Consider the following 24889-nt stretch of genomic DNA (forward strand, 5'->3'; position numbering starts at 1 on the left):
ATTATCTTTCTAATTGCTCTAAAGCTGGGCACAGTCTCTGAGCAACAGGGCTGAAATCCAACTTGGTTTCTACCCAAATCACAACTACAGTAAAAGGCTAAACTGGGCAGACTTGGACTTCTGAGAAGAAAAATAAAACACATAACTGGGAGAAAAGAAAAACTCTGCAATAGCATCCTTGCGGTAGCTGAACATAGAACCTAGAGCTGCAGACATTCTAAAGAAGTAACCCTGTGCTTTCTCCATGCAGAGCAAAGCAACACATTTTTCTGTATAGCCAACTCCAGACAAATAAGAAGTTATCACTTGTAGTAGGTTTGTGCCCGCACTGCAAGGTTTAATTGCTCATTGTGGTCTAAGGCAGGATTTCCAAACCTTGGGCCAGTTTACTGTCCTTCAGACTTTATCGGGGCCAGACCATGGCAAGTGGGAGTAGGTATTAGGGGAATTATTAATGCCCCATCATTGCTATCAGTAGGAGGAATAGTGCCCCATCATTGGTGTCAGTGGAAGGAATGGTGCCCCATCCTTGGTGTCTGTGGGATTAATAGTGCCCCATCATTGGTGTCATGGGAAGGAATATGCCCCACCATTGATGTCAGCGGGAGGAATAGTGCCCCATCATTGGTGTCAGTGTAAGGAATAGTGCCCCATCATTGGTGCCAGTGGGAGGAATTGTGTCCCATCCTTGGTGTCTGTGGGATTAAGTGCTCCATCATTAGTGTCACGGGGAAGAATATGCCCCATCATTGATGTCAGTGGGAGGAATAGTGACCCATCATTGGTGTCAGTGGGAGGAATATGCCCCATCATTGGTGTTGTAGTGCCCCATCATTGGTGTCAGTGGGAGGAATAGCGCCCCATCATTGGTGTCAGTGGGAGGAATAGCGCCCCATCATAGGTGTCAGTGAAATTAATAGTACCCCATCATTGGTGTCAGAGGGAGGAATAGTGCCCCTTCATTGGTGTTAGTGGGATTTACAGTGCCACATTATTGATTTTAGTGAGAGGAATACATCTCCATCATTGGTATCAGTGGGAGAAATAGTACCGCATTATTGGTGTCAGTGGGATTAATTGCTCCCAATCATTGGTGTCAGTGGGATTAATAATGCCCCATCATTGGTGTCACGGAGAGGAATAGTGCCACATCATTTGTATCAGTAGGAGGAATATGCCCCAGCATTGGTGTCAGTGTAAGGAATAGTACCACATTATTGGTGTCAATGGGATTACCGTATTTTGCGCTCTATAAGACGCACTTTTTTCCCCCCAAAAAGGGGGGGGAATGTCAGTGCGTCTTATGGAGCGAATGTAAAGCAGCCGGCCTGGTATTTCTGCCGCCACCATGTCAGAATACCGGGCCGGCCGCTCAGCTGTTCTCTCCTGCAGGACCTTACCTGTTCCTCGCTCCAGCTCTGCAGTCTTCCTGCGGCGGCTTCTGTGACAGCCGGGTGCCCACTGCGCATGCGCGAGAAGCGCTGCGCTTTGTGAATGGTCCGGTGTCTTCTAGGACACATGACAGGTCCCAGAAGGCTCCGGGCCATTCACAAACCGCATGCGCAGTGGGCACCCGGCTGTCATAGAAGCCGCCGTGGGAAGAAGAAGGAAGGACAACTCCGCGGAAGTGGGAGTGGGTACCTGTCAAATTCAGGTACCCGCTCCCCTTCCCTCCCCAAAGGTCCACAGTCTCTGGTAATCTCCTTTACTGTCTGCAGTCTCTGGTCATCCCCTGCACTGTCTGCAGTCTCTGGTCTTCTGTACTATGTGCACAGTCTCTGGTCATTCCCTGTACTGTGTCCGCAGTCTCTGGTCATTCCCTGTACTGTGTCCGCAGTCTCTGGTCATTCCCTGTACTGTGTCCGCAGTCTCTGGTCATCCCCTGTACTGTGTCCGCAGTCTCTGGTCATCCCCTGTACTGTGTCCGCAGTCTCTGGTCATCTCCTGTACTGTGTCTGCAGTCTCTGGTCATCCCCTGTACTGTGTCTGCAGTCCATTGGTTCAGAATATTTTTTTTCTTGTTTTTCTCCTCTAAAACCTAGGTGCGTCTTATGGTCAGGTGCGTCTTATGGAGCGAAAAATACGGTAATTGCTCCCAATCATTGGTGTCTGTGGGATTAAGTGCCCCAATTTAGTGTCACGGGGAAGAATATGCCCCATCATTGATGTCAGTGGGAGGAATAGTGCCCCATCATTGATGTCAGTGGGAGGAATATGCCCCATCATTGGTGTCAGTGGGAGGAATATGCCCCATCATTGGTGTCAGTGGGAGGAAAATGCCCCATCATTGGTGTCAGTGGGAGGAATATGCCCCATCATTGGTGTCAGTGGGAGGAATATGCCCATCATTGGTGTTGTAGTGCCCTATCATTGATATCAGCGGGAGGACTAGTGCCCCATCATTGGTGTCAGTGGGATTAATAGTGCCCAATCATTGGTGTCAGGGCGAAGAATATGCCCCATCATTGAAATCAGTTGGAGGAAAAGTGCACCAACGGCTGGATAATGGCAAGCTAAGGCCCACATTTGGCCCCTGGGTCGCAGTTTGGAGACCGCGGGTCTAGGGCAACATTAAAAGGAGATACAGTGCTCAGCATAAATGAATACACCCCTTTTGAAAAGTAAAATTTTAATCAATATCTCAATGAACACAAGAACAATTTCCAAAATTTTGACAAAACTGAGTTTTATAGAACATTTGTTTAGCTCATTACATGAAAGTAAGGTTAATATTTAACTCAGATTACAAAATCTTCAGTTTTACTCAAATTAGTTGATGCAAAAATGAATATACTCCATAACGAAAACTACTACAGCTAGTATTTTGTATGACCTCCATGATTTGTAAGGACAGCACCAAGTCTTCTAGATATGGAATAAACTACTTGGTGACATATTGCAACATCCATCTTTTTCCATTCTTCAAGAACAACCTCTTTTAGAGCCTGGATGCTGGATGGAGAGTGATACTCAACTTTTCTCTTCAGATTTCCCCATAGGTGTTTGATTGGGTTCAGATTAAGACATACTTGGCCACTGATTCACTTTCACCCTGTTCTTGTTTATTATAGGTATTTGTATAGCACTGTCAACGTATGCAGTGCTTTACATATATATTGTACATTCACATCAGTCCCTAACCCTCAAGGGGTGTACAATCTAAGGCCCCTTACTCACATTCATACATACACATACTAGGGCCAATTTATACAGGATCCAATTACCTACCAGCATGTCGTTGGTGTGTGGGAGGAAACCGGAGTACCTGGAGGAAACCACGCAGTCACAAGGAGAACATGCAAACTTCAGGCAGGTGGTGCCGTGGTTGGGATTCAAACCAACGACCCTAGAACTGTCAGGTGGAAGTGCTAACCATTTAGCCACTGTGCTTCCCAGTGTTCTTCAGAAATGCAACAGTGGCCTTAGATGTATGTTATGAATCATTGTCATGTTGGAAAAGTGCATGACGACCAAGGGCAAAGAGCGATTGTAGCATCTTTTCTTTCAATATAGAGCAGTACATCTGTGAAGTCATGATACCATCAATGAAATGCAGCTCCCTAACACCAGCAGCACTCATGCAGCCCCACAAAAGGACACTGCCACCAGCATGTTTCACTGTAGGCACTATGAATTTTTCTTTGTACTCCTCACCTTTGCAACACCATACAGTTTTGAAGCCATCAGTTCCAAAAACATTTATCTTGGGCTCATCACTCTAGAGTACTGAGTCCTACTCTTCTTCTTTTTCAGCATGGGTCCTGGAAAATCCTAGGCTGGCTTTTTTTGCGCATGGGCTTTAGGAGATGCTTCCTTCATGGACGACACCTATGCATGCCATTCCTCTGCAATGTACGCAGTATTGTGTCATGGGAAACAATCACCCCAGTTTGGCTTTCTACTTTCTAAGCTAACTGCAGTGAACTTGCATGGCTATTTTCTTCATCCCTTCTCATCAGACGACGCTCCTGTCGAGTTGTTAACTTCCGTGGATGGCCTGGACGTCTCTGTGAGATGGTTGCAGTTCCATCTCTGTTAAATTTTTGTATCACTTTTGCTACAGTATTCTGACTGATAGGTAAAGCTTTGCTGATCTCCTTATATCCTTCACCTGTCTTGTGTAAAGAAATTCTTTTTTTTCTCAGGCCTTGTGACATTTCTCTACCATGTGGTGCCATTACTGACAGCATAAAATGGGAAGGGGTTTTCTGTCTGCTGGACAGCTGTTTAACGAATAATTGGACTCACCTGTAGTTGAATTCTTGTTAATAAGGATTTTGTTGTCTACAATTTAGCTTTGCTCCTAAGACTTTCATTGGGGTGCATTAATTTGTGCAACATGGTCTTGACTGAATTTGTTAGGAAAAACACTTTATTTGTGTGTGCAAATGAACAAATCTTGCTTGCAATCAATGGCCCGCAGTTGTGGGAGTATGTTGTAGTATAGTGTCCCATAGAAAATGTTGATTAAGAAAGTAAAGTAAAGGTTTAATGACAAAACTGCTGGGATGTACTCATTTATGCTGAGAAATATATACTTACCTGTTCCTCCACTCCTCTCCACCTATAGGCTGCTCCCCCAGCTCCTGCACCCCACACTCTAGTGGTTCAGTGTCCTGACGGCATCAAGCCAACCCCATGTCCTTTGCCCTGCTTTCGGCGTGAGGATGTCAAAGGACAGTCGATTGTTGGATCATGGGGAAGCTCCATCTGCTGGGGGAGAGGTGAGTCAGGTAAATAAAACTCCTGTTTCTCCTCTCATCTGGACAAAATAGGCTATTAACTAGGGATGCACCGAAATTTCGGTGGCCAAAACGCTTTGGCCGAAAACACCCCTTTCGGCCGTAATGAAAAAAAAAGCATAGATACAGGTGCCGAAAAAACCCCGCCCTCGCTGCCGCCACCAGATGCCACTCGGTAGTTCAGCCTTACCTCAGAAACCATCGATCCTGGTGTTGGCCATAGAGATGAGTGAAGGAAAGATGGCTGCCGCACATCTCTATGCCTTTGGAGGACTGGAGCGATGTCACGTCCCATACCGGCCATTTTATTTTTTGGTTAAAGCACTAGATCAATGCTTTTTTTGATCCAATGCTTTACATTGCAGAGGAGAGATATGGGGTCTTATTAACCCCATATCTCTCTATAAGGAGGACCTGTCACTAATTACTTCTATCACAAGGGATGCATGCATTTCTTGTGACAAGAATAAAAGTGATTGCAATTTTATTTAAAGGAACAGTGCAAAAAAAAAAAAAAAGTTTAAAGTGCCCCCGCCCCCCTGTGCTCGCACAGTGGTGAACGCATACATAGGTCATGCCCACATATGTAAATGGTGTTCAAACCACACACGTGAGGTATCGCCACGAACGTCAGAGAAAGAGCAATAATTCTCGCACTGGACCTCCTCTGAAACTTTACACTGCACAGTTTTAAAGCGTGACATGTTGGGTATTTATTTACTCGCCGTAACATCCTCTTTCATATTTTACAAAAAAATTGGGGTATATTTTTTAATCAAAGTGTATTTTTTTCCAAAAAAATATATATTCAGTTTTAAAAACTGCGCATTTCGGTTTTTGGGCCAAGTGCATTTTGAATTTTCGTTTTCATTTCAGTGCACCACTACTATTAACCCTTGCAGTGCGGGAACAGCCCCACTGCAAGGGATATTTTTTTTCTGCCTGCGGTTGGACTTTTTTTTGCAGGTTACTCAGCAACAAACACTTTCCTTCACTTTCCCACTGCTCCTGTTCAAGTCACCAGTAAGAATCCAAATAATTGTTCCAACTTTGCAGCCAAATTTAGCTAAAGCCCACTTTATATTTGTTTCTATTTAAAACCCCCCCCAAAAAACTAAAAATTGCAGGGAATACAGGTGAGAGGCGATTCAGCCTCAAAGCAGTATTAAACCCAAAAGAAAATATTGGCTACATTAGTTTTCTTTTCATCTGGTAATCTGGCCAGTAAGTCTGTTTTTTTTTTTTCAAAAGAAAAAGCTCACCTGCAAATGTATCAGTTATGTGTGTTCAGACAAACCATTTACAACTGACGGGGGTGCTCTCAATGATCAGCTTTTATTTATTAATGTAAAACCTTTATCCCAAAAGAACAAAAAATGTTTCTCTAACTGTACTGTGAACTGAAGTTTGGCTTCAAATTGTTAGTGTATGTAAATCAGCTAGCCCAGCTAATACTCCCCTCCCCCCAGACTGACAATGCTGCTGTCTAAAGGTGTCCCCTGTGCTCCTTCATCCAGAGTGGTGGTGTGTTACTGACCAGATCGCCAGGTGAAAACAGAGGGGAAAAAAACAAACAAAAAAAAAAACAAATACAGTCACTGCATCTAATGATTGGATTAGTAACCTGCACTAGATTACATTTTTGGCTTAATACCGCATTAAACTCTGTAAGGGGTTCTTTACCGTTAGAGCGGTAAGGATGTTGAAAGCGGTAGTAAACCACATCCAAAACAAAAAAGAAAAATCCCCTGCAAGGTAATGGCATAATGTGCTAGTATGCATCTCATACTAGCACATTATGGAAAACTTACTTTAAAACAAAGCCCTCCAGGGGCATGCTGACACCACTGTAGAGGCTTCCATCATCACCTGGTCTTCCTTCCAGTGCGCAAGCTCCAGCTGCGATGACATCACACCTGCACACAGGAGTCTCGGGACATGGCACAGTTCTCCGAAGGAATGACACAGGTATGCCGCTCCTTTAGAGCGAATGCGCCATCTGCAAAAAGGAGATATTCATTTTACCTACAGGTAACCTTTATTATAAGCACACCTGTAGGTAAAAAATTATTATTATTATACAGGATTTATATAGCGCCAACAGTTTGCTCAGCGCTTTAGAATATAACGTTAGACAATACAGCAACAATACAGTTTAATACAAGAGGGTTAGGAGGGCCCTGCTCCTTGGAGCTTACAATCTAGGAGGGAGGGGCTAGTGGTACAAAAGGTAGTAACTGTGGGGGATGGGCTGGTAGGAGGAGTAGAAGATTCCATTTTTAGCTGAGGGCAGGATAGGCTTCCCTGAAGAGATAGGTTTTCAGAGACGTCTAAAAGTAGGTGATAGTCTGATAAATTGGGGTAGAGAGTTCCAGAAGATGGGGGAGGCTCTGGAGAAGTACTGGAGACGAGCATGGGAGGAGGAGACAAGGGAGCTAGAGAGCAGGAGGTTGTGAACAAAGTGGCATTACTAGCACTCTGAAATCCCTTCCACAGTTGGTGGTGTCAGCAGGGGGTATAGATAAATTCTAAAAGCTTTTAGATGTTTCCTACCAAATGCAATATACAGGGCTTTGAAAAATAGAAGCGACCTAACCATGGACACTCAGGAGGACCTGGACAGACTGGTGTCTTCTCAACTATATACTTACACAGGGGCGGACTGACCATTTGGAAACTCGGGCACTGCCCGAGGGCCCGGGGTCAGTAGGGGGCCCCATGAGATGCCCCTGGTACCTTTTTCATAGGCTCTTTTGAGTTGGGGCAAGGACACAGGGGCCCCATGATCCCCTATTGCCCAAGGGCCCCATGAGTTGTCATTCCGCCCCTGTACTTACATAACCCAAAAAATCTAAAATCAGAGAAATGATTAGATACAACGCTGTACTGACCAGGTCACAATGAGATCTCAAGACATGGCAGACCTCACAGGAGGACACTGCAGTCTCTGGGAATGTTTCTACATTTTCCCAGCTGAGTGAACACGCCTGCGCACATTACTGAGCCCAAGCATCAAAGCGGAACGTCAATGGTCGGGAGAAGGGGAAGGATATCCGAACCGGACGTTGTCATGGACACGCAGCTCTTACTTCCGACAGAGTGAAACATGGTGGGGAAAATAAAACATAGTCGGCAGAAGCTGCACAATGCCGCGGTCCGGGTTAGCTCCCAGGAGGAGAGTGTGTCGGCCGTTCCCGAATACAAGGTCCCTGCAGACGGGGAGCCGCCCCAGCCACTGGCCTGGAACAAGCAGGAGGGGGGAAAGGTGAGTGTCCATCCACGTGTCTGTGTGAGGAGGAGGGCACCTTCCCAGCGTGCTGTGCGCGCCTTCTCCGTCTTTCTACACCTACTAGATATAAGTTCACATGCAGCCAATGCCCTCTTCTCCAGCAGCAGGACACCATACTAATTGTTCTCTGGTCACCATGCTGATCCTTCTCTGGTCACCATGCTGATCCTTCTCTGGTCACCATGCTGACCTTTCTCTGGTCACCATACTAATCCTTTGCTCACAAGCCTTGTGTGCCCCTTACACTCTAATTAGGTGGTTGGAAAGGCTTATACATTCTCTGCAGGCAGACAAAACCTGTGTGCAGTAGTTCCCCCCCAATACTTGAGCCCCGACATGATCCAGCTCTCCTGGGACTCACCCTCTTTATTGGCTGAGACATGCTGCCTGCTGCTGTCAGTCACAGCCAGTGAGTCAAGGAGGGAAGAGAGGGGGGCGGGACCAAGCTATAGTTACATAGTTAGTCTGGCTGAAAAAAGACAAAAGTCCATCCAGTTCAACCATAGAAAAAAAAAGAAAGTTATAATCCTATACCCACAGTTGATCCAGAGGAAGGCAAAAAACCCAGCAAAGCACAATCCAATTTGCTCCTGCTGGGAGAAAAATTCCTTCCTGATCCCCGAGAGGCAATCAGATATTCCCTGGATCAACTTTACCTATAAATGTTAGTTACCAGTTATATTCTGTGTATCTAAGAAAGAGTCCAGGACTTTTTTTTATAGCAATCCACTGAGCTGGGCAGAACCAACTCTTGAGGGAGTCTATGCCACATTTTCACAGCTCTCACTGTGAAGAAACCTTTCCATGTTTGGAGATTACGTTTGTTTTCCTTCAGATGTAAAGAGTGCCCCCTTGTCCTCTGTGATGACCTCAGGGTGAATAGCTCTACACCAAGTTCACTATATGACCCACTGATGTATTTATGTATGGTGACCATATCCCCCTTAATCTCCTCTTCTCAAGAGAGAATAAATTCAGTTCCTCTAATCTTTCCTCATAGCTGAGCTCCTCCATGCCTCTTATCAGTTGCCCTTCTCTGTACTTTCTCCAGTTCCTCAATGTTCTTTTTTTGAATTGGTGCCCAAAACTGAACTGCATATTCCAGATGAGGTTTTACTAATGATTTGTAGAGGGGTAAAAATGATATCTCTCTCTCTGGAGACTATACCTCTTTCAATACAAGAGAGGATTTTGCTCACTTTAGAAACCGCAGCTTGGCTTTGCATTCCATTATTGTAAATGGACACACAGAGGAGTGGCTCAGAAGCAAGCCTGCTTGGGTGCCTGATAGCAAGCTGCTTGCTATGGGGGCACCTAACAGGAGGGAGGGACCAGGAAGCCCAATGGAGGGCCCCGTGAAGAGGAGGATTAGGTTTGCTCTGTGTAAAACCACTGTACACAGAAGGTACGTTTAAAGTGTTTAGTAAAAAAGTGTTACCTGAACATTTTCTAGTCTGGGATGGAGCTGGGAAGGGTTAGGACCCTGTCAGCTTTTACTACTGTCTTCATTCGAGAGCTTTCATCTCACTTTCTAGTTCTACCCACAATGTCACTGGCTCCTTTACATGCAGAGCAGCGGGTCCTGGCCAGTGATTCATGCCTGGGAGCCACCGATCATTGGAGCTAATGACAGGAGAGAGATCTGTATTGGTAAAGCACAGCCAGCCCTGGTCCAGCACGAACATAAGCTGAGCAGAGTTCACTAGAACAAATCGGGGTAACATTGATTCTATCATTTTTTATATCTGCACCTCAGCCGAATAAACCAAACATTTAGGGCAGGTTCACATCTATGCGGTTTAAAAACCACATGACATGTGAAATAACATATGGTGCCTGTTCATATATGTCCGGTGCAGATTGAAAGATATGTCCGATTTTCTGGTTCAATATTTTAATTAAAATGTATAACATTTCAATACAACTGTTGGCCCACACGGGGTATAAGGCAAAAAACCCAGATGACAAGCCGGGCGATGGCTATAACAACTTTTTGTACAATCGGATTTACAGTGCAGTCTTACGACCTGAACCGCAGGCCTGCTATGACTCAGGATCTAGTCCTGGGGGCTCAAAAAATAAGTGAAAAACTACAGAAATAATATTTAATTTTTTTTTTTAAACGAAAAAAAGCTGGATAGGAAAAGACAGAAAAATAGGGCAGAAAAAAGGGGACAGGAGGAAGAGGAGCAGGGGGAGGGGATGGCGGAAGTTCCTGCAGGCGTGGGCGGGAGTTAAAACTTAAGAAATACCCAAACCAAATGGAGATAGGGTAGGAAATGCGTAGGTCCACCAGGGACTCTATACTTTCAAAAATTTGGCATGAGAATCATGTAGGATGTTGGACATCTTTTCATGTAACATCAAAGAAAAGTAATGTGCGATTTTTCTGAGCAGTGTGGTTCAGTTCAGGTGTGGATTACAGGCTGTTGACATCTATGGGAACCGTTCCTAATCTGTCATGAGTTGTGAACAGGATTTCACTTCAGGATCAGGTTTCAGCACTGTTTGCTCTCCTCTCAACCTCAGCACCTCTCCTCCTTGCACAGAATCCTGTCCTGAGCATGGCAAAACCTGACATAAACCGGTGAACAGTACAATCTGCAGCTGTGTCACAAAAACCTATCCTGAACCAGCCCTACACCTGCCCTGATCCTCTGAACAAGTTGATTGCAATCCGCACTGAAACCGGACCTTCAGATCCGCACCGCACATGTATGAATCAGCTCTCATACCCTCCTGGGTGGATGCAGCATTGATTCGATGCTTCATCTGCCCCCTGGCCCCTTTATGACTGAGAACTGAATAATTAAAGACTGCTGATTGCTCAGTTCTCCGTTTTCAGTGAGCAGATAATTGGTGACTCAGTCACTGGCTGTCTGTTCTGCCCCTTCAGCATACACTGAAGCGCTGAGCTGTGCAGGGGGCCACTGGATCAGGCTCACAGTGGCTCACTGAGAGGCTGAGCCAGCTGTTCGTTCAGTTGGGATCTCTCCAGACCCTGAATCGGCTCAGTGATGTCAGCTGTCAGCGGTCTTTAGTCTGCTGTCGGCTGAAAGCGGCGCACAAGAGTGCAGAACTCGGTGCACTCCTGTGACCCACAGGAGAAATGGCCAAAAAGCTTTCGCCCTACTTCACCTTTAAACAAATCCTCCAACATAAGTTGTACCTGTTTATCTACGGTTCTCTCCTCTACAGTCTCTAAAAGCTCACATTTTACACAGCATTTCTTATTTCCAGAAGGCAGAGGGAGGGGATCTGGTGTCACACACTGCACAGAGCTGAGTGTAATCTGAGACCTAGCGAAGGGAGTGGTTGGATATGGAAACATGCACAGCTGAGGCTGTCCATCACATGCTGTTTGTTGGAAGAGAGGTGGGACTGTCTCCTGGCATGCTTCATGTTGGCATACTGTCAGAAATGACTCCTACAGATAGCAGAGGAAAAAGAGAGCACACTATAGATGATATACTTTCTTTTTTAATTTCAGATGTTTACAACCACTTTTAATACATATAAGTAAAGAACAGTTTTTCTGGGGTATAGAACAAGAAGAGGCACTTCAACATCTGTATGTATATAGGGGAAATAAATACAGAGCCATAAATAGGATACATAAATAGGATACTGCTCTAAATGTAGCCCATTGTTTTTAATGGGCCTGTATGTACAAGTGTGTAAACTTCAGTAGGATCAGTAAAACAAATATACAAAAAGCCGCATTGCTTCTAAGTATTTTAACACACATACACGTGTGTACAGCACCTTTCCTTGATTAGGAAAAGCTAAAAAATGTTTACACATGTGTATGCATATGCGTAAAATATGCACAAGTGCTCTACAGCCCATCCTCGTCTGTTGTGTTTTTTTTTTTTTTTACTGCCAGGAATATCTGATATTCACACATTAATACCATGTACATCAGGCTCATTTACCCTCCCCCCCCCCCCCCCCAGTTGGGGGAGACGGTAAAACCTCACTGTTTTTAGTTTTTACCCTCCTTAAACTGCTCCCCCTTTAGCTGGGTAAGAAGTGGCTGGGGGTGTACACATGTCTGCCGCCAGGTAGCAAAGCATGGCATGACCGCTAAAAGATGCGGTGAGGAGGCAATGTAATACCTCCTCCTCACTGCCTGTCAAATGTTCTATGAAGAGAGATGTGAATGTGGATTGCTCTTCAGAGTGCAAAGCAAGTGTAAACAAGTTAGTGTCCATAATATTCAGAATAGGGACAATTATTTAGGGGGGGATTAGATGTGCAGGGGGGCCCTGTAATGGAAAGGGGAGCGCTGTGATATCAATGGGAAGGAACTGTGATGTCAACAATCTGAATCAAAGTAGAAAATTTGACTGACTGCACCTCCATGAATTTTAGTTTAATACCCCTGACCTACAATAACAGATACTGAAAGCTGCATCTAATTTAGAGAATAAGAGACGTGCTTCTTTGCAATGTCCGTAAATGGAGAATATGAAAAAAGTACTGAGCATTACACCTGTCATACAAAACAAAAGAAGTGCTAATGTTTTAACATTATGAATGAAAACCAATACAAAGAAATACACCTGTCATGCAAAACAAGAGACTTGGTACATGTTATGTATATCCAGAATAAGAAAACACCCTGAGGATATACCCAGCATATAAAACTTTGCTGTGATACCCTGAAACGTATGCATATTCTGAATAAGAACAAATACTGAGAATTACTCCTACTGTACAGAACAAAAGATATGGTCGTGTAGTCTACATACAGTATCTTTAGAACAAGAACAAATACCGAGAATTGCACCAAGCATACAGAGTAAGGGATATAGTACTGCTTAGTGTATGCACATTCAAAATGACAACAAATATTGAGAATTACATCCAGCATACAGAATAAAGAAAATAAGTATATAGTGATTTATAGTGAAAAGTGAGCAGAGGGGAATATTTTGGAAAAAATGCTTATAAACGCAAATGCCCATAAATGGTCATAAGCTGTTGTGCAATGCGAACCACTATGATCATTTTTATACTGCTTTTTCCTCCAGAGGTTCTGGTATTTTTCAGCTGCCTAGTGTGCATGGGCACTAAAGGTGAAATCTAGTTGCTGGGAGCTATTGCGATTTGGTGATCCTTTATTTGCAGTGATTTACTAAATTGGACATATTTCTTGTGTCCTGAGGTTGTGTGTGTGGCTGTTATCTTTTTATAAAACATGTTTTGTAGAGAAATCTTTACATAGCCTTGTACTATTTTTTGCACAAATGTGAACATAGTAATGATAATGTTTGTTTTCAGTGTTTTATTTCTTGTAAAAATTATTTTTTTTGTTTTACCAGGACTGGGCATTTTTATCCTCAGATATTTTTGCCTCAACTAACATTGACCCTAAGAAATTAACCCAGAAGTTAGAAGTGGACACACAAAGTTTGGCATCGGTTAAAAAAGGTACAGTGTGCTTTCCATTGCTTCTACATCGCTCAGTGTAAACCTTTGCTAGCTTTAGTTATTCAAATCTAAAAATGATGAAAGAAAGAAAGAATGCATGAACAGTGGTTGGTTGTCTTCTGTGAAAAACGCTGATGGGGTGCAACAGAGACCTCTTTGGAAATCAGCATTGTCAGTCTGAGGGGAGGCTAGTGTATGCTCTAGCAAAACCAGATACACTAACAAATTGAAGCCAGATTCCAGCTTATACTTTGAGTAGGTACAGTAACAGTTTTGTTCCTTTTAGTATATTGGTTTTACATAAAAGCTGACCATTGTAAGCACCCCCTCCAGTGGTCAATGGCCTACTGGCAGGATCACCTGGTGAAATGAGACAGTATAAAAAAGAAGAGCGCCTAAAAAAAAAAACTAATGCAGCCATCATATCCTATTAGCTTTTAATACTCCTTTAACTACTTGCACTCCAGAGGATTTACCTGCCTTCCTAACCAGGCCATTGTTTGTGATACGGCCGTGCGTTACTTTAACTGACCAGTGCGCGGTTATGCAACGTTGTACATAAATTAAATGTATGTCCTTTTTTTTTCCCCCACAAATAGAGCTTTCTTTCTGTGGGATTTCATCACCTGTGCGGTTTTTTATTTTTTGCACTATAAACAAAAAAAGACAGACAATTTTAAAAAAAAAATATATTTTTAACTTTTTGCTATAAAACCTATCCAGTAAAAAAAATTCCGTCATAAATTTAGGTAAAAATGTATTCTGCTACATGTCTTTGCTAAAAACAAATCCCAATTCATGTAATTTAATTGGTTTACGTGAAAGTTATAGAATCTACAAATGGTGTGTATATATACTGGAATTTAAAAAAAAAAATCCTTTTTAATACTAGTAATGGCAGCGTATAGCAGGAGTGCAGCGGGCATTCTAACACTGGGGGGAACTAACTGCCACTGACATCCCAATGGCACTAATACAGTGATCAGTTCTAATAAAAAGCACTGACACTGTACTAATGACACTGGGCAGGAAGGGTTAACATCTGGGACAATCAAAGGGTTAACTGTTCTGTGTACTGTTTTAGTCTGTGTGTTTTACTAGGAAAACATGCTGCTTTGCATTGCTCTGTTATGCAGAGCAATACAAAGCAGCATGTCGGTGCTGAGAGATCTGTGGTTACAGACAGAACTCTCCCCTGTTCCTCAGCGATCGCTGGGTACCAGCGGGGAATCTCCGGCCAGGAACCGGTGATAAACGGCTGTAGCCGCCAATGGCAGGGTGTGTGCCTACCCGGAAACGCAAAATCACGTGTGTGTGTGTGTGTGTGTGTATATATATATATATATACAGTCATGGCCGAAATTGTTGGCACCCTTGATATTTCTCCAGGTAATCATGTATTTCTCACGAAACGTATTGCATTAACACATGTTTTGCTATACACATGTTTATTCCCTTTGTGTGTATTGGGACAAAACAAAAAAAGGGAGGAAAGAAAGCAAATTCGACATAATGTCACACAAACCTCCAAAAATGGGCTGGACAAAAGTATTGGCACCCTTTCACAACTGCGGATAAATAAGAATGTTACAAGCATGTGATGCTCCTGTAAACTCAATATAAACATATAGTGCAGCGCTGAAAGTATAATAAATGAAATATATAAAATATATATAAAAAATATAAAATATAAAGTCTTTCTCGTGACAATAAAGTCAAATATGTGCAGGTCTTCTCCTCATTAGGTGACTGGAAAATAACAAGATTGCGCACTCACCGACCGCACATTTAAAATACGCCTGTGTATGATATATTTTATATATTTCATTTATTATACTTTCAGCGCTGCACTATATGTTTATATCAATATATCATACACAGGCGCATTTTAAATGTGCGGTCGGTGAGTGCGCAATCTTGTTATTTTCCAGTCACCTAATGAGGAGAAGACCTGCACATATTTGACTTTATTGTCACGAGAAAGACTTTATATTTTATATTTTTTATATATATTTTATATATTTCATTTATTATACTTTCAGCGCTGCACTATATGTTTATATCAATATATCATACACAGGCGCATTTTAAATGTGCGGTCGGTGAGTGCGCAATCTTGTTATTTTCCAGTCACCTAATGAGGAGAAGACCTGCACATATTTGACTTTATTGTCACGAGAAAGACTTTATATTTTATATTTTTTATATATATTTTATATATTTCATTTATTATACTTTCAGCGCTGCACTATATGTTTATATTAATATATCATACACAGGCGCATTTTAAATGTGCGGTCGGTGAGTGCGCAATCTTGTTATTTTCCAGTCACCTAATGAGGAGAAGACCTGCACATATTTGACTTTATTGTCACGAGAAAGACTTTATATTTTATATTTTTTATATATATTTTATATATTTCATTTATTATACTTTCAGCGCTGCACTATATGTTTATATTGTCCCTATTATGAGGTTTAGTGATACCTTGAAGTGTTCCAGCAGCTGGTTTTTCTGAGCGCTCGCTTTATCCATTATTCGCTCCTGTAAACTCACCTGGGGCAAGTAACAGGTGTGGGCAATATAGAAATCACACCTGAAAGCAGATAAAAAGGAGAGACGTTCACTTAACCTTTGCATTGTGTGTCTGTCTGTGCCACACTAAGCATGGACAACAGAAAGAGGAGACGAGAACTGTCTGAGGACCTGAGAACCAAAATTGTGGCAAAATATCAACAATCTCAAGGTTACAAGTCCATCTCCAGAGAACTAGATTTGCCTTTGTCCACAGTGCGCAACATTATCAAGAAGTTTGCAACCCATGGCACTGTAGCTAATCTCCCTGGTCGTGGACGGATGAGGAAAATTGATGAAAGATTGCAACGCAGAATAGTCCGGATGGTGGATAAGCAGCCCCAAACATGTTCCAAAGACATTCAAGCTGTCCTGCAGGCTCAGGGAGCATCAGTGTCAGCGCGAACTATCCGTCGACATTTAAATGAAATGAAACGCTATGGCAGGAGACCCAGGAGGACCCCACTGCTGACACAGAGACATAAAAAAGCAAGACTACAGTTTGCCAAAATGTACTTGAGTAAGCCAAAAGCCTTCTGGGAAAACGTCTTGTGGACAGATGAGACCAAGATAGAGCTTTTCGGTAAAGCACATCATTCTACTGTTTACCGAAAACGGAATGAGGCCTACAAAGAACAAAACACAGTACCTACGGTAAAATATGGTGGAGGTTCAATGATGTTTTGGGGTTGTTTTGCTGCCTCTGGCACTGGGTGCCTTGACTGTGTGCAAGGCATCATGAAATCTGAGGATTACCAAAGGATTTTGGGTCGCACTGTAGGGCCCAGTGTCAGAAAGCTGGGTTTGCGTCCAAGATCCTGGGTCTTCCAGCAGGACAATGACCCCAAACATACGTCAAAAAGCACTCAGAAATGGATGGCAAAGAAGCGCTGGAGAGTTCTGAAGTGGCCAGCAATGAGCCCAGATCTAAATCCCATTGAACACCTGTGGAGAGATCTTAAAATTGCTGTTGGGAAAAGGTGTCCTTCCAATAAGAGAGACCTGGAGCTGTTTGCAAAGGAAGAGTGGTCCAAAATTCCGGGTGAGAGGTGTCAGAAGCTTATTGATGGTTATAGGAAGCGACTGATTTCAGTTATGTTTTCCAAAGGGTGTGCAACCAAATATTAAGTTAAGGGTGCCAATACTTTTGTCCAGCCCATTTTTGGGGTTTTGTGTGACATTATGTCATATTTGCTTTTCTGCCTCTGTTTTATATTTGTTCCAATACATACAAAGGGAATAAACATGTGTATAGCAAAACATGTGTTAATGCAATACCTTTTTTGTGTGAAATACTTGATTTTCAGGAAAAATATCAAGGGTGCCAACAATTTCGGCCATGACTGTATATACGTGATTTTGCTCAGCCCTGGCAACCTGTAGCAGTAGTTCTGCTATAGGGTGGTGGGGAACCGGTTAAGCTATATATAAATCCTAAGCAGGCCACACAAACTACAATTTTGTTTGTGCTATTTCTTTTCGCTTTACCAAGACCATTAAAGGACAAACTCTCCAATCAGATTGTAGTGTGTGTGCTTTGCTTGTACTGATGTTTTATTCGCGAGCCACTGTCAATGACATAGTGGCCAAGGGAGGAGAAGCAGAGGGTAACTGGAAGAAAAGAATCTGACACACCCTACCTATAAGGCCCTGTTTACACGGGGCGTTTAGTTGTGTGCTCCGTGCAGAGCTGTCTTTTACCAGCATGGGTATGCACAGGTGTTGTGTGCATCCCTGTGCTAGTAGTTCCGTAGATGGCTGCATGGACACTGTGATATGATGGCTGCTGTGTCCAATGTGATATCTGTGCAGGTATGTGTCTCCAAAATCAGCCTGGATTCATACAGGGCCATGCACCTGTATGAATGTGACATTGGGACACAGGCTCTGTCTGTGCACCCGTGTTTCCCAATAGACATATGTGGGACTGCTATCAGAGATGCAGGCAACATTTGTGCATCCCCTTGCCGGTAATACAGGGCCGTGCATGGAGCAAGCAAGTAATCGCCCCTAGTATACAGGACCTACCTCTGTGGGTATTTTTACTCTGAGAAAGCAATAGCCTGTACAAATGAAGCAAAATTACATTTACAAATAAAAAGCGTGTTTTCTCTTGTGACATGGTTTATTAATTTTATTTATTTTTTGTGGTGGTGAGTTTGTAATAAAAAAGGTCAAAGTCTTAGGCTCCATGTACACGGTGCATTTGGAGAACTCTTCTGAATGCTGGAAATTGTCAGTAGGAAAATTCAGGTTAAAAAACTTCAGTTTTGCAGTGTTTGCATACCGCATTTATGCACATTTAGCCACGTTTGAGCGTTTGCGTTCAGAAGCATTTTTTTTAAAGATAAGCACAGGAGAACCTCCCAAATGCCCAGAATGCACTGGAAAATGGTAAATTATTAACTATTTCAGACTATGTGAGAGAAATAGAGTAGAAGCAGAGAGAGCAGTATTTGTTGAGATTAGGTGTCTTTTTTTTTTTTTTTTTTTTTTTTTTTTTTTTTGTGGTGTTTGGATGTGTTCCAGCTCATTTCTGTGCAGAAATTATTGCAGCAGTGTCTAACATTTTCTTTCATGAAAACCTCAAAGTATGGTGTACCAGGTCCATTTGAGTACCGGGAAAACGATTTGCATGTATTTTTCATGATGAAAAAAGGCTCTGGACAGCATCTGGAAATGGAAGAGTTAAAAAAATTTTGGCAAATGCTTATAAACGTGGTTAGCCACGTTTACAAGCGTTCGGCATTTGAAACGCTGATAAAATCTACTCCTGAACACAAGTTTGGTGCGCTAAAAGAAAAACCACTGTAAACTGAACTGCCTGTAAACGACATACATGGATACATAGGAAAACATTAGGGAGAGTTCAGGGGCTGCTGAAAAAAATGCAGAAAAGCTCCTAAAATTGAGTTTATCAGCTGCAGTGTACATGGAGCCTTACACTGGCTACTCAGTGGTTGTCAGAACATTGTATTTAAAGAGGGAGTGGGGACTTTTAAATGTGTACCTGCTGTCAGGCAAAGAAAATCTTCAAATAAGCTCAATGTCAAATGGTATCTGATCATAGCTCAAATCATAGAAATACAGACAGAGAACAGAGCACCACATCAAAAATGGATAAAAGCGCCCAGAATAATTTTAATTGTTGGTAAATAAGTCATATAAAAACCAGCCAATATGTTTCAGTGGCAATACCACTTTCCCTTCATCAGTGCCAATAAAACATAATGACCTCACAGATCTATGTTAGATCCAGTATTAAACCCAAAAATTAAATATATTGCAGTTTACCAATCCATACATGTGCTGGCTGAATTGATTTTCTTTTTTATACTCTTTATTTTCACCTGGTGATCTGGTCAGTAACACACTTCCTGTCTTAGTGTCACAGCACACGTTGCAATCTGATTGTACAATCTCCCTTACATCTACCAACAAGTATGTAGGTGCCAGGGCCTTCCTGATTAGATTCCCAATGATTGGATAGTATAGATACTGTAGGTTCCCATATTACACAGATTTGGTAGATCTATGGTTGCTTGTAACGTGTATGGTGAGCCTTAGATTGTCAGCTCCTTGAGGGCAGAGACTAAATGTACAATATGTAAAGGGCTGTGTAAATTGTTGGCATTATATATTGTAGGTACCTGTTATAAAGAAGTGTATATACTCTTGGACTCTCATCCCTTTTTGGGCTGACTGTCTGTATATTTTTCGGTTTGAGTTAAGTCGGCCATAGGTGGATCGAATCGCTGTGAGTTCAGAAGGGATTGGCCAAAATTTGGGCATGCTGGTTGTACTGAAGTCAGTCCTTTGATCAACTTCAGTACAACCATCCTGTCGGATGTTTGCATGAGATTACTGCCGGAGGCTATAGCAGCTGGTAGTGATCATTGTGTTCTGCTGCCATCGAAGGCAATAGCGCTGTGGGAGGGATTCCCCCTCAACACTATTTGTGTTGATGGGGGAATTGAGCGTTTTTCTTTCCTGCAATCCGTGGTTGTCTAGTAAGTAAACACATACTCTCACCAGCCATTCAATTGCTTGGTAACACAAATCAGCCAATCACATGGCAGCAACTCAATGCATTTGGGCATGAAGACAATTTGCTGAAGTTCAAACCGAGCATGGGGAAGAAAGTAGATTTAAGTGATTTTGAATGTGGCATGGCTGTTAGTGCCAGACAGGATTGTCTGAGGATTTCAGAAACTGCTGATCTACTGGGATTTCCACACACAACCATCTCTAGGGTAATTAGACTTATCAGGGCAGGCAATGTTTTTCCAGTCTTCTTTTGTCCAATTTTGGTAAGCCTGAGCGAATTGTAGTCTTCATTCCCTGTTCTTAGCTGACAGGAGTTGCACCCGGTGTGGTCTTCAGCTGCTGTAGGCCATCTGCTTAAAGGTTTGATGTGTTGTGCATTCAGAGATGGAATTCTGCATACCTTGGTTGTAACGAGTGGTTAATTGAGTTACTGTTGCCTTTCTATCATCTCGAACCAGTCTGCCCATTCTCCTCTGACAGCAACAAGTAATTTTCATCCACACAATTGCTCACTGGGTATTTTCTCTTTTTTTAGGACCATTCTCTGTTAACTCTAGAGATGGTTGTGCATGAAAATCTCAGTAGATCAGCAGTTTTTGAAATACTCTGATCAGCCCATCTGGCAACAACCATCCCAGGTCGCCTAAATCCCCTTTCTTCTCCATTCTGGTGCTCAGTTTGAACTTCACCAAGTCGTCTTCACCACGTCTAGCTGCCTAAATGCATTGAGTTTCTGCCATGTGATTGGCTGATTAGCAATTTGTGGTACCAAGCAATTGAACAGGTGTACCTAATAAAGTGGCGAGTGGACATGCACACTTATGTAGCAAGTTTACTCTTGGTCTTAAACAAGCCTGAAAGTATAACCTTACGTTCCAAATTGGTTTAGAAATTGAACTCCAGGCAAATGGCAAGATATACAGATGGGAAATTTGGGGTGTTCAAAGATTGGGAAAGGAGCTTTTTTTATGTGCCCAACGATTTGTATCTGTCTATCCAGTTCTGAGATTTAAACTGCTCTGTTTCCAGACATATAGAAGTGCTTTGGCTGCTTTACAACTGCCCGATCACTCCTGTCAGAGCAAGCAAGGCTATAGAACTGCGACTTTCTTGTTTTCTTCCTGTTACTGTTGCAGTCTAAGGGCTGGTTCTCTCCACAATGTGTGCATTCTTGCGTGTTCCTGTGCGTTTTTGACAGCTCATTCATATCAGTGGGCTGCCAAACGTGTGGAAATCTGAAAAAAAGTACAGCAGTTGTGAATTTTAAACTCATGCCAATACCATGCACTTTTTTTTTTTTTGTTAGTATTTGATAGAGTAGGGAATCCTTAGAATGCCTTCCTCTTTGGCAGCAGGAAGTATGGAGAGATCTCATCTACATAGTAAATGTACCCAGTGGGTACACAGCAATAAAATCTATACAAGCATTTTAATGCCTCCACACTGTCTAGAATTTAAAAAAAAAAGCTTGGTCTTAATCCCAAAAAGCAAACGTATTTTAGTGCCGCTTACCAATTCTTAGATGCTGCTTTAGTTTTCTTTTGTAGGCTTTTTTATTTTTCACCTGGTGATTTGGCCAGTAAGTCTGTTTTTCAAAAGAACAAGCTGCGTTTCCTTTTAATATTGAGAAAAACCTATGATTTTTGAGAACTTTAACCATAAATCATTGCACATGGTGTGTGTAGGGTATTACCAAGTATATTGAATAGAAAAATAAAAGCAATCAATATAGCTTTTTTAGTCCTGTCTGTATCCCTGGAGCATGTCATGAATATTAGTTGGAAGGTTTAGCTGTTTAAGTTGTTAAAATGATTTTTATTGATATGTTGCAATATTGCTTGGTGTATAGGATGCTGGGAAATGTAATCCTCTCTCGGGATCCACAGGGCAGTAGGGTTCTGTTACATGTTCGCTGTGTACACAAAATAGAGATATGAGATTTCTAGCCCCTAAGGGAAGGGGAAGTAGAAATCATTATCTTCCCTTATGCTGCAGTAAGCGTCATTTCTAATTTTCACAGAAAAGCAGAGTCTATTGTTCTGCTATCTCCCTTGAGTTTTGCCTACATTTTAGTTTTGACTGTATGGTTGTCTTGTTGCATTGCAATATGATTACATTTAAATGTATTAAAATTTCTTAGCAGAAAGGTGTAAGTGAGAATATGAATTGCGGATAAAATGCCTCCTTCTGTAAAATTAAACATTTCAAAGTTATGTAATATGGGTGGTGTCTCTAGTAATGTCAGTATGTTCACATCTTATTCTGGTTTTAGGTGACAATATCTGTCATTTAATAATGACTAGAGAAAAAGTCTCTGCAGCCTTGCAGCCAGGGCCGTCTTTAAGGAGGGGCAAAAGGGGCAGCTACCCTGGACCCAGTCATTGCTGTGGGGACCAAAGCAGCTGTCCTATACTTGCCAAGTGGTTTACCCTCCCTTTTTGCCTGGAAGTCTTTGTCCCAGGCTGTGTCCAATATCTCTGTGTGAAGTGCTGTGTCTTATACTTCCCAGCTCTGTCCTGCTGCCATGTATAGATGACTCAAGTGTGCTGACAGTGTCAGCATTCACATATAAATAACGGCGGCATTCATACTTCTATTATGTCCCCCTGAGTTTCAGCCACCAACACGTGTGCTGGTGGTCAGTGTAAATTCCCCCTTACATTGGTGGCCAGTGTAGAAATGTCTTGGTTGTTGGTGTAAAATCCCTCGTTACATTGGATGTTAGTGTAAGTTCTTTATTACATTGGTGGTCAGTGCAAATTCCCCATTACATTGGTGATCAGTTTTAATCCCCCCTAACACTGGTGTAGAATTGTCACCTCCCATTCTCATCCAGCACTGCCACTGATAACATCCACCCCAAGCACTGCCACTGATCCCATCCCCATCATCAGCACGGTCACTCATCCCATCCCCCCACCAGCACTGTTACTCATCCCATCCCCCCACCAGCACTGTTACTCATCCCACCCCCCCAGCACTGCAACTTATCCCTTCCTCTCCATCAACCCTCACCCCAGCACTGCCCATGATCCCTGAAGTCCTAGGAGTTTTCTGTCGGTGGATCCCCTAACCTTCTCAGGACATGGAGTGCAGGCAGTGAGGAGATGATGTGCTGTAACCTTCACGTAATTAAGCGCTGTAACCTATAGTATAGTAACCAATCAATGAGAAGTAAGGATGTGCAGTGACCTCTAGTAACCAATCAGCAAGCAGAAATAATGTGCTGTAACTAATCAGTGAGCCATAATGTGTGCTGTAGCCTCTATCAACCAGTCAGTGAGCGGTAATGATATGCTGTAACCTCGAGCAATCAATTGCAATTGTTGCCTGATCTGCTGCAGTAAACTGATTTTGAGTTTAGCTGCTATTTATTGTATTTATTGTATGTCTCAGAGCAGGTGGAGAGCAAAATTTCATGGGAGAGCCCAAGAAAATGTTTGCCCGTGGTCCCGTTAATATTAAAGATGGCCCTGCTTGCAGGCACTTGCCAAGGATTTGATTTTTGCAGCTACGCTTGTACTGTAAATACCACTGCTACTGTGTACAGCCAGGATGATCACTGCTGCTTCCTGGTTTAGCATTGCTACTATTTGGATCACCTCCCTCCTAATTGTACAGAGAATGTTCATTCATTGCCCAAATAACTTGTTTGAGAAGTAACATAGCAGACTGCAACTGAACCAGAAAATAAATGTGTTGATTGTAAAAAATAAAGCCCCATACACATGGGCCAAATACTGGGCGAAATTGGCTTCCGATCAGCACTGATAGGAGTGTTCTGGCGGGAGAGGGGGGCAGTTCCCCTGTCGGAACACAATAGCACAACGGAGGAGATCGCTGTACTAACACCGCTTGTATTGGTACAGAGCTTAGTTTTTTGGGTTTTTTTTTTCGTTCAGCCTGTGTACGGGGCTTTAGAACAATGTTCTAGTATGCCGCAAATGTCTACTGATAAGTGCATTTTGGTTTTTTTGTTTTTTTTCTACAGTTACAGGAACAAGACAAACCATTTAACACTAGCTGGGCTTAAAATGATCAGAATTTATTTATGTAAAATCTTTATCCCTAAAGGAAAAACTGTTTGCTGTAACTGATTATAATGCATTAGCTGGAGTTTGACTTCAGTTTGTTAGTGTATTTAAATCTGCTAGTATTTCTAACACTTCCTTCCCCTCACACTGACAATGCTGCTGTCTATAGTCTGCCCCCTGTGTTCATTCATCCAGAGTGGTGTCTATATAATTCAGGAGGTGTGTTATTGGCCAGATTCCCAGTAATAAACGGGAAAAAAAATTCTAAAATATAAAACGAATACAGCCACTATATCTAATAATGTGAAATCTGCAACATATTTTCATTTTGGGTTTAATGCTGCTTTACGTTTTCTTGCCTTACTCTGATTTGATTTGCCTGTGGGTTTAGTATTTTATTTATTTATTTTCAAACATGCGTGTCTTTGCAGTCTGGATAATTTTGTAACCTGTGTGACAGTACAGTGTGCCAGAAATGTGTATATTATAAGACTGGATGTACAAATTCTGTGTAGGGAAAATCAATGGTAAACATTAAAGTATTTAAAGTGTAACAAAGTGAGCGCTAATCATGAGGCGATAATTAAGCAGCTAGTAGCCCTAGAGGTGATCACAACCACCTCTGGTATAAACAATAAAATAAAGTGCAGCGCTAAAAAACAGAATAAAATGACAAATTAAAAAGTTCGATCAATAAATTCAAAATTGTTATTGGTCCGTGAATGTGGTGGACGCAACTTAGAGTGATCCAGGAAAATGGCAGAAA

General features: G+C 42.4%; 1 protein-coding gene across 1 annotated transcript in view; it reads left to right on the plus strand.

The window, feature by feature from the left end:
• The first annotated feature begins 7781 nt into the window (after positions 1–7781).
• SLX9 (SLX9 ribosome biogenesis factor) overlaps positions 7782–24889 on the plus strand; it is a 271516-nt gene continuing 254408 nt past the window's right edge. The window contains exons 1-2 of the mRNA XM_089671909.1: positions 7782–8007; positions 13359–13467. Coding sequence (XP_089528035.1) covers positions 7849–8007; positions 13359–13467 — 268 coding nt within the window. The 5' untranslated portion in view covers positions 7782–7848. The remainder of the gene's footprint in view (positions 8008–13358; positions 13468–24889) is intronic.

The sequence above is a fragment of the Staurois parvus genome, unplaced genomic scaffold (assembly GCF_062004578.1).
Source record: "Staurois parvus isolate SC_StPar_1 unplaced genomic scaffold, SC_StPar_1.0 ptg000011l, whole genome shotgun sequence".
NCBI lineage: Eukaryota > Metazoa > Chordata > Amphibia > Anura > Ranidae > Staurois > Staurois parvus.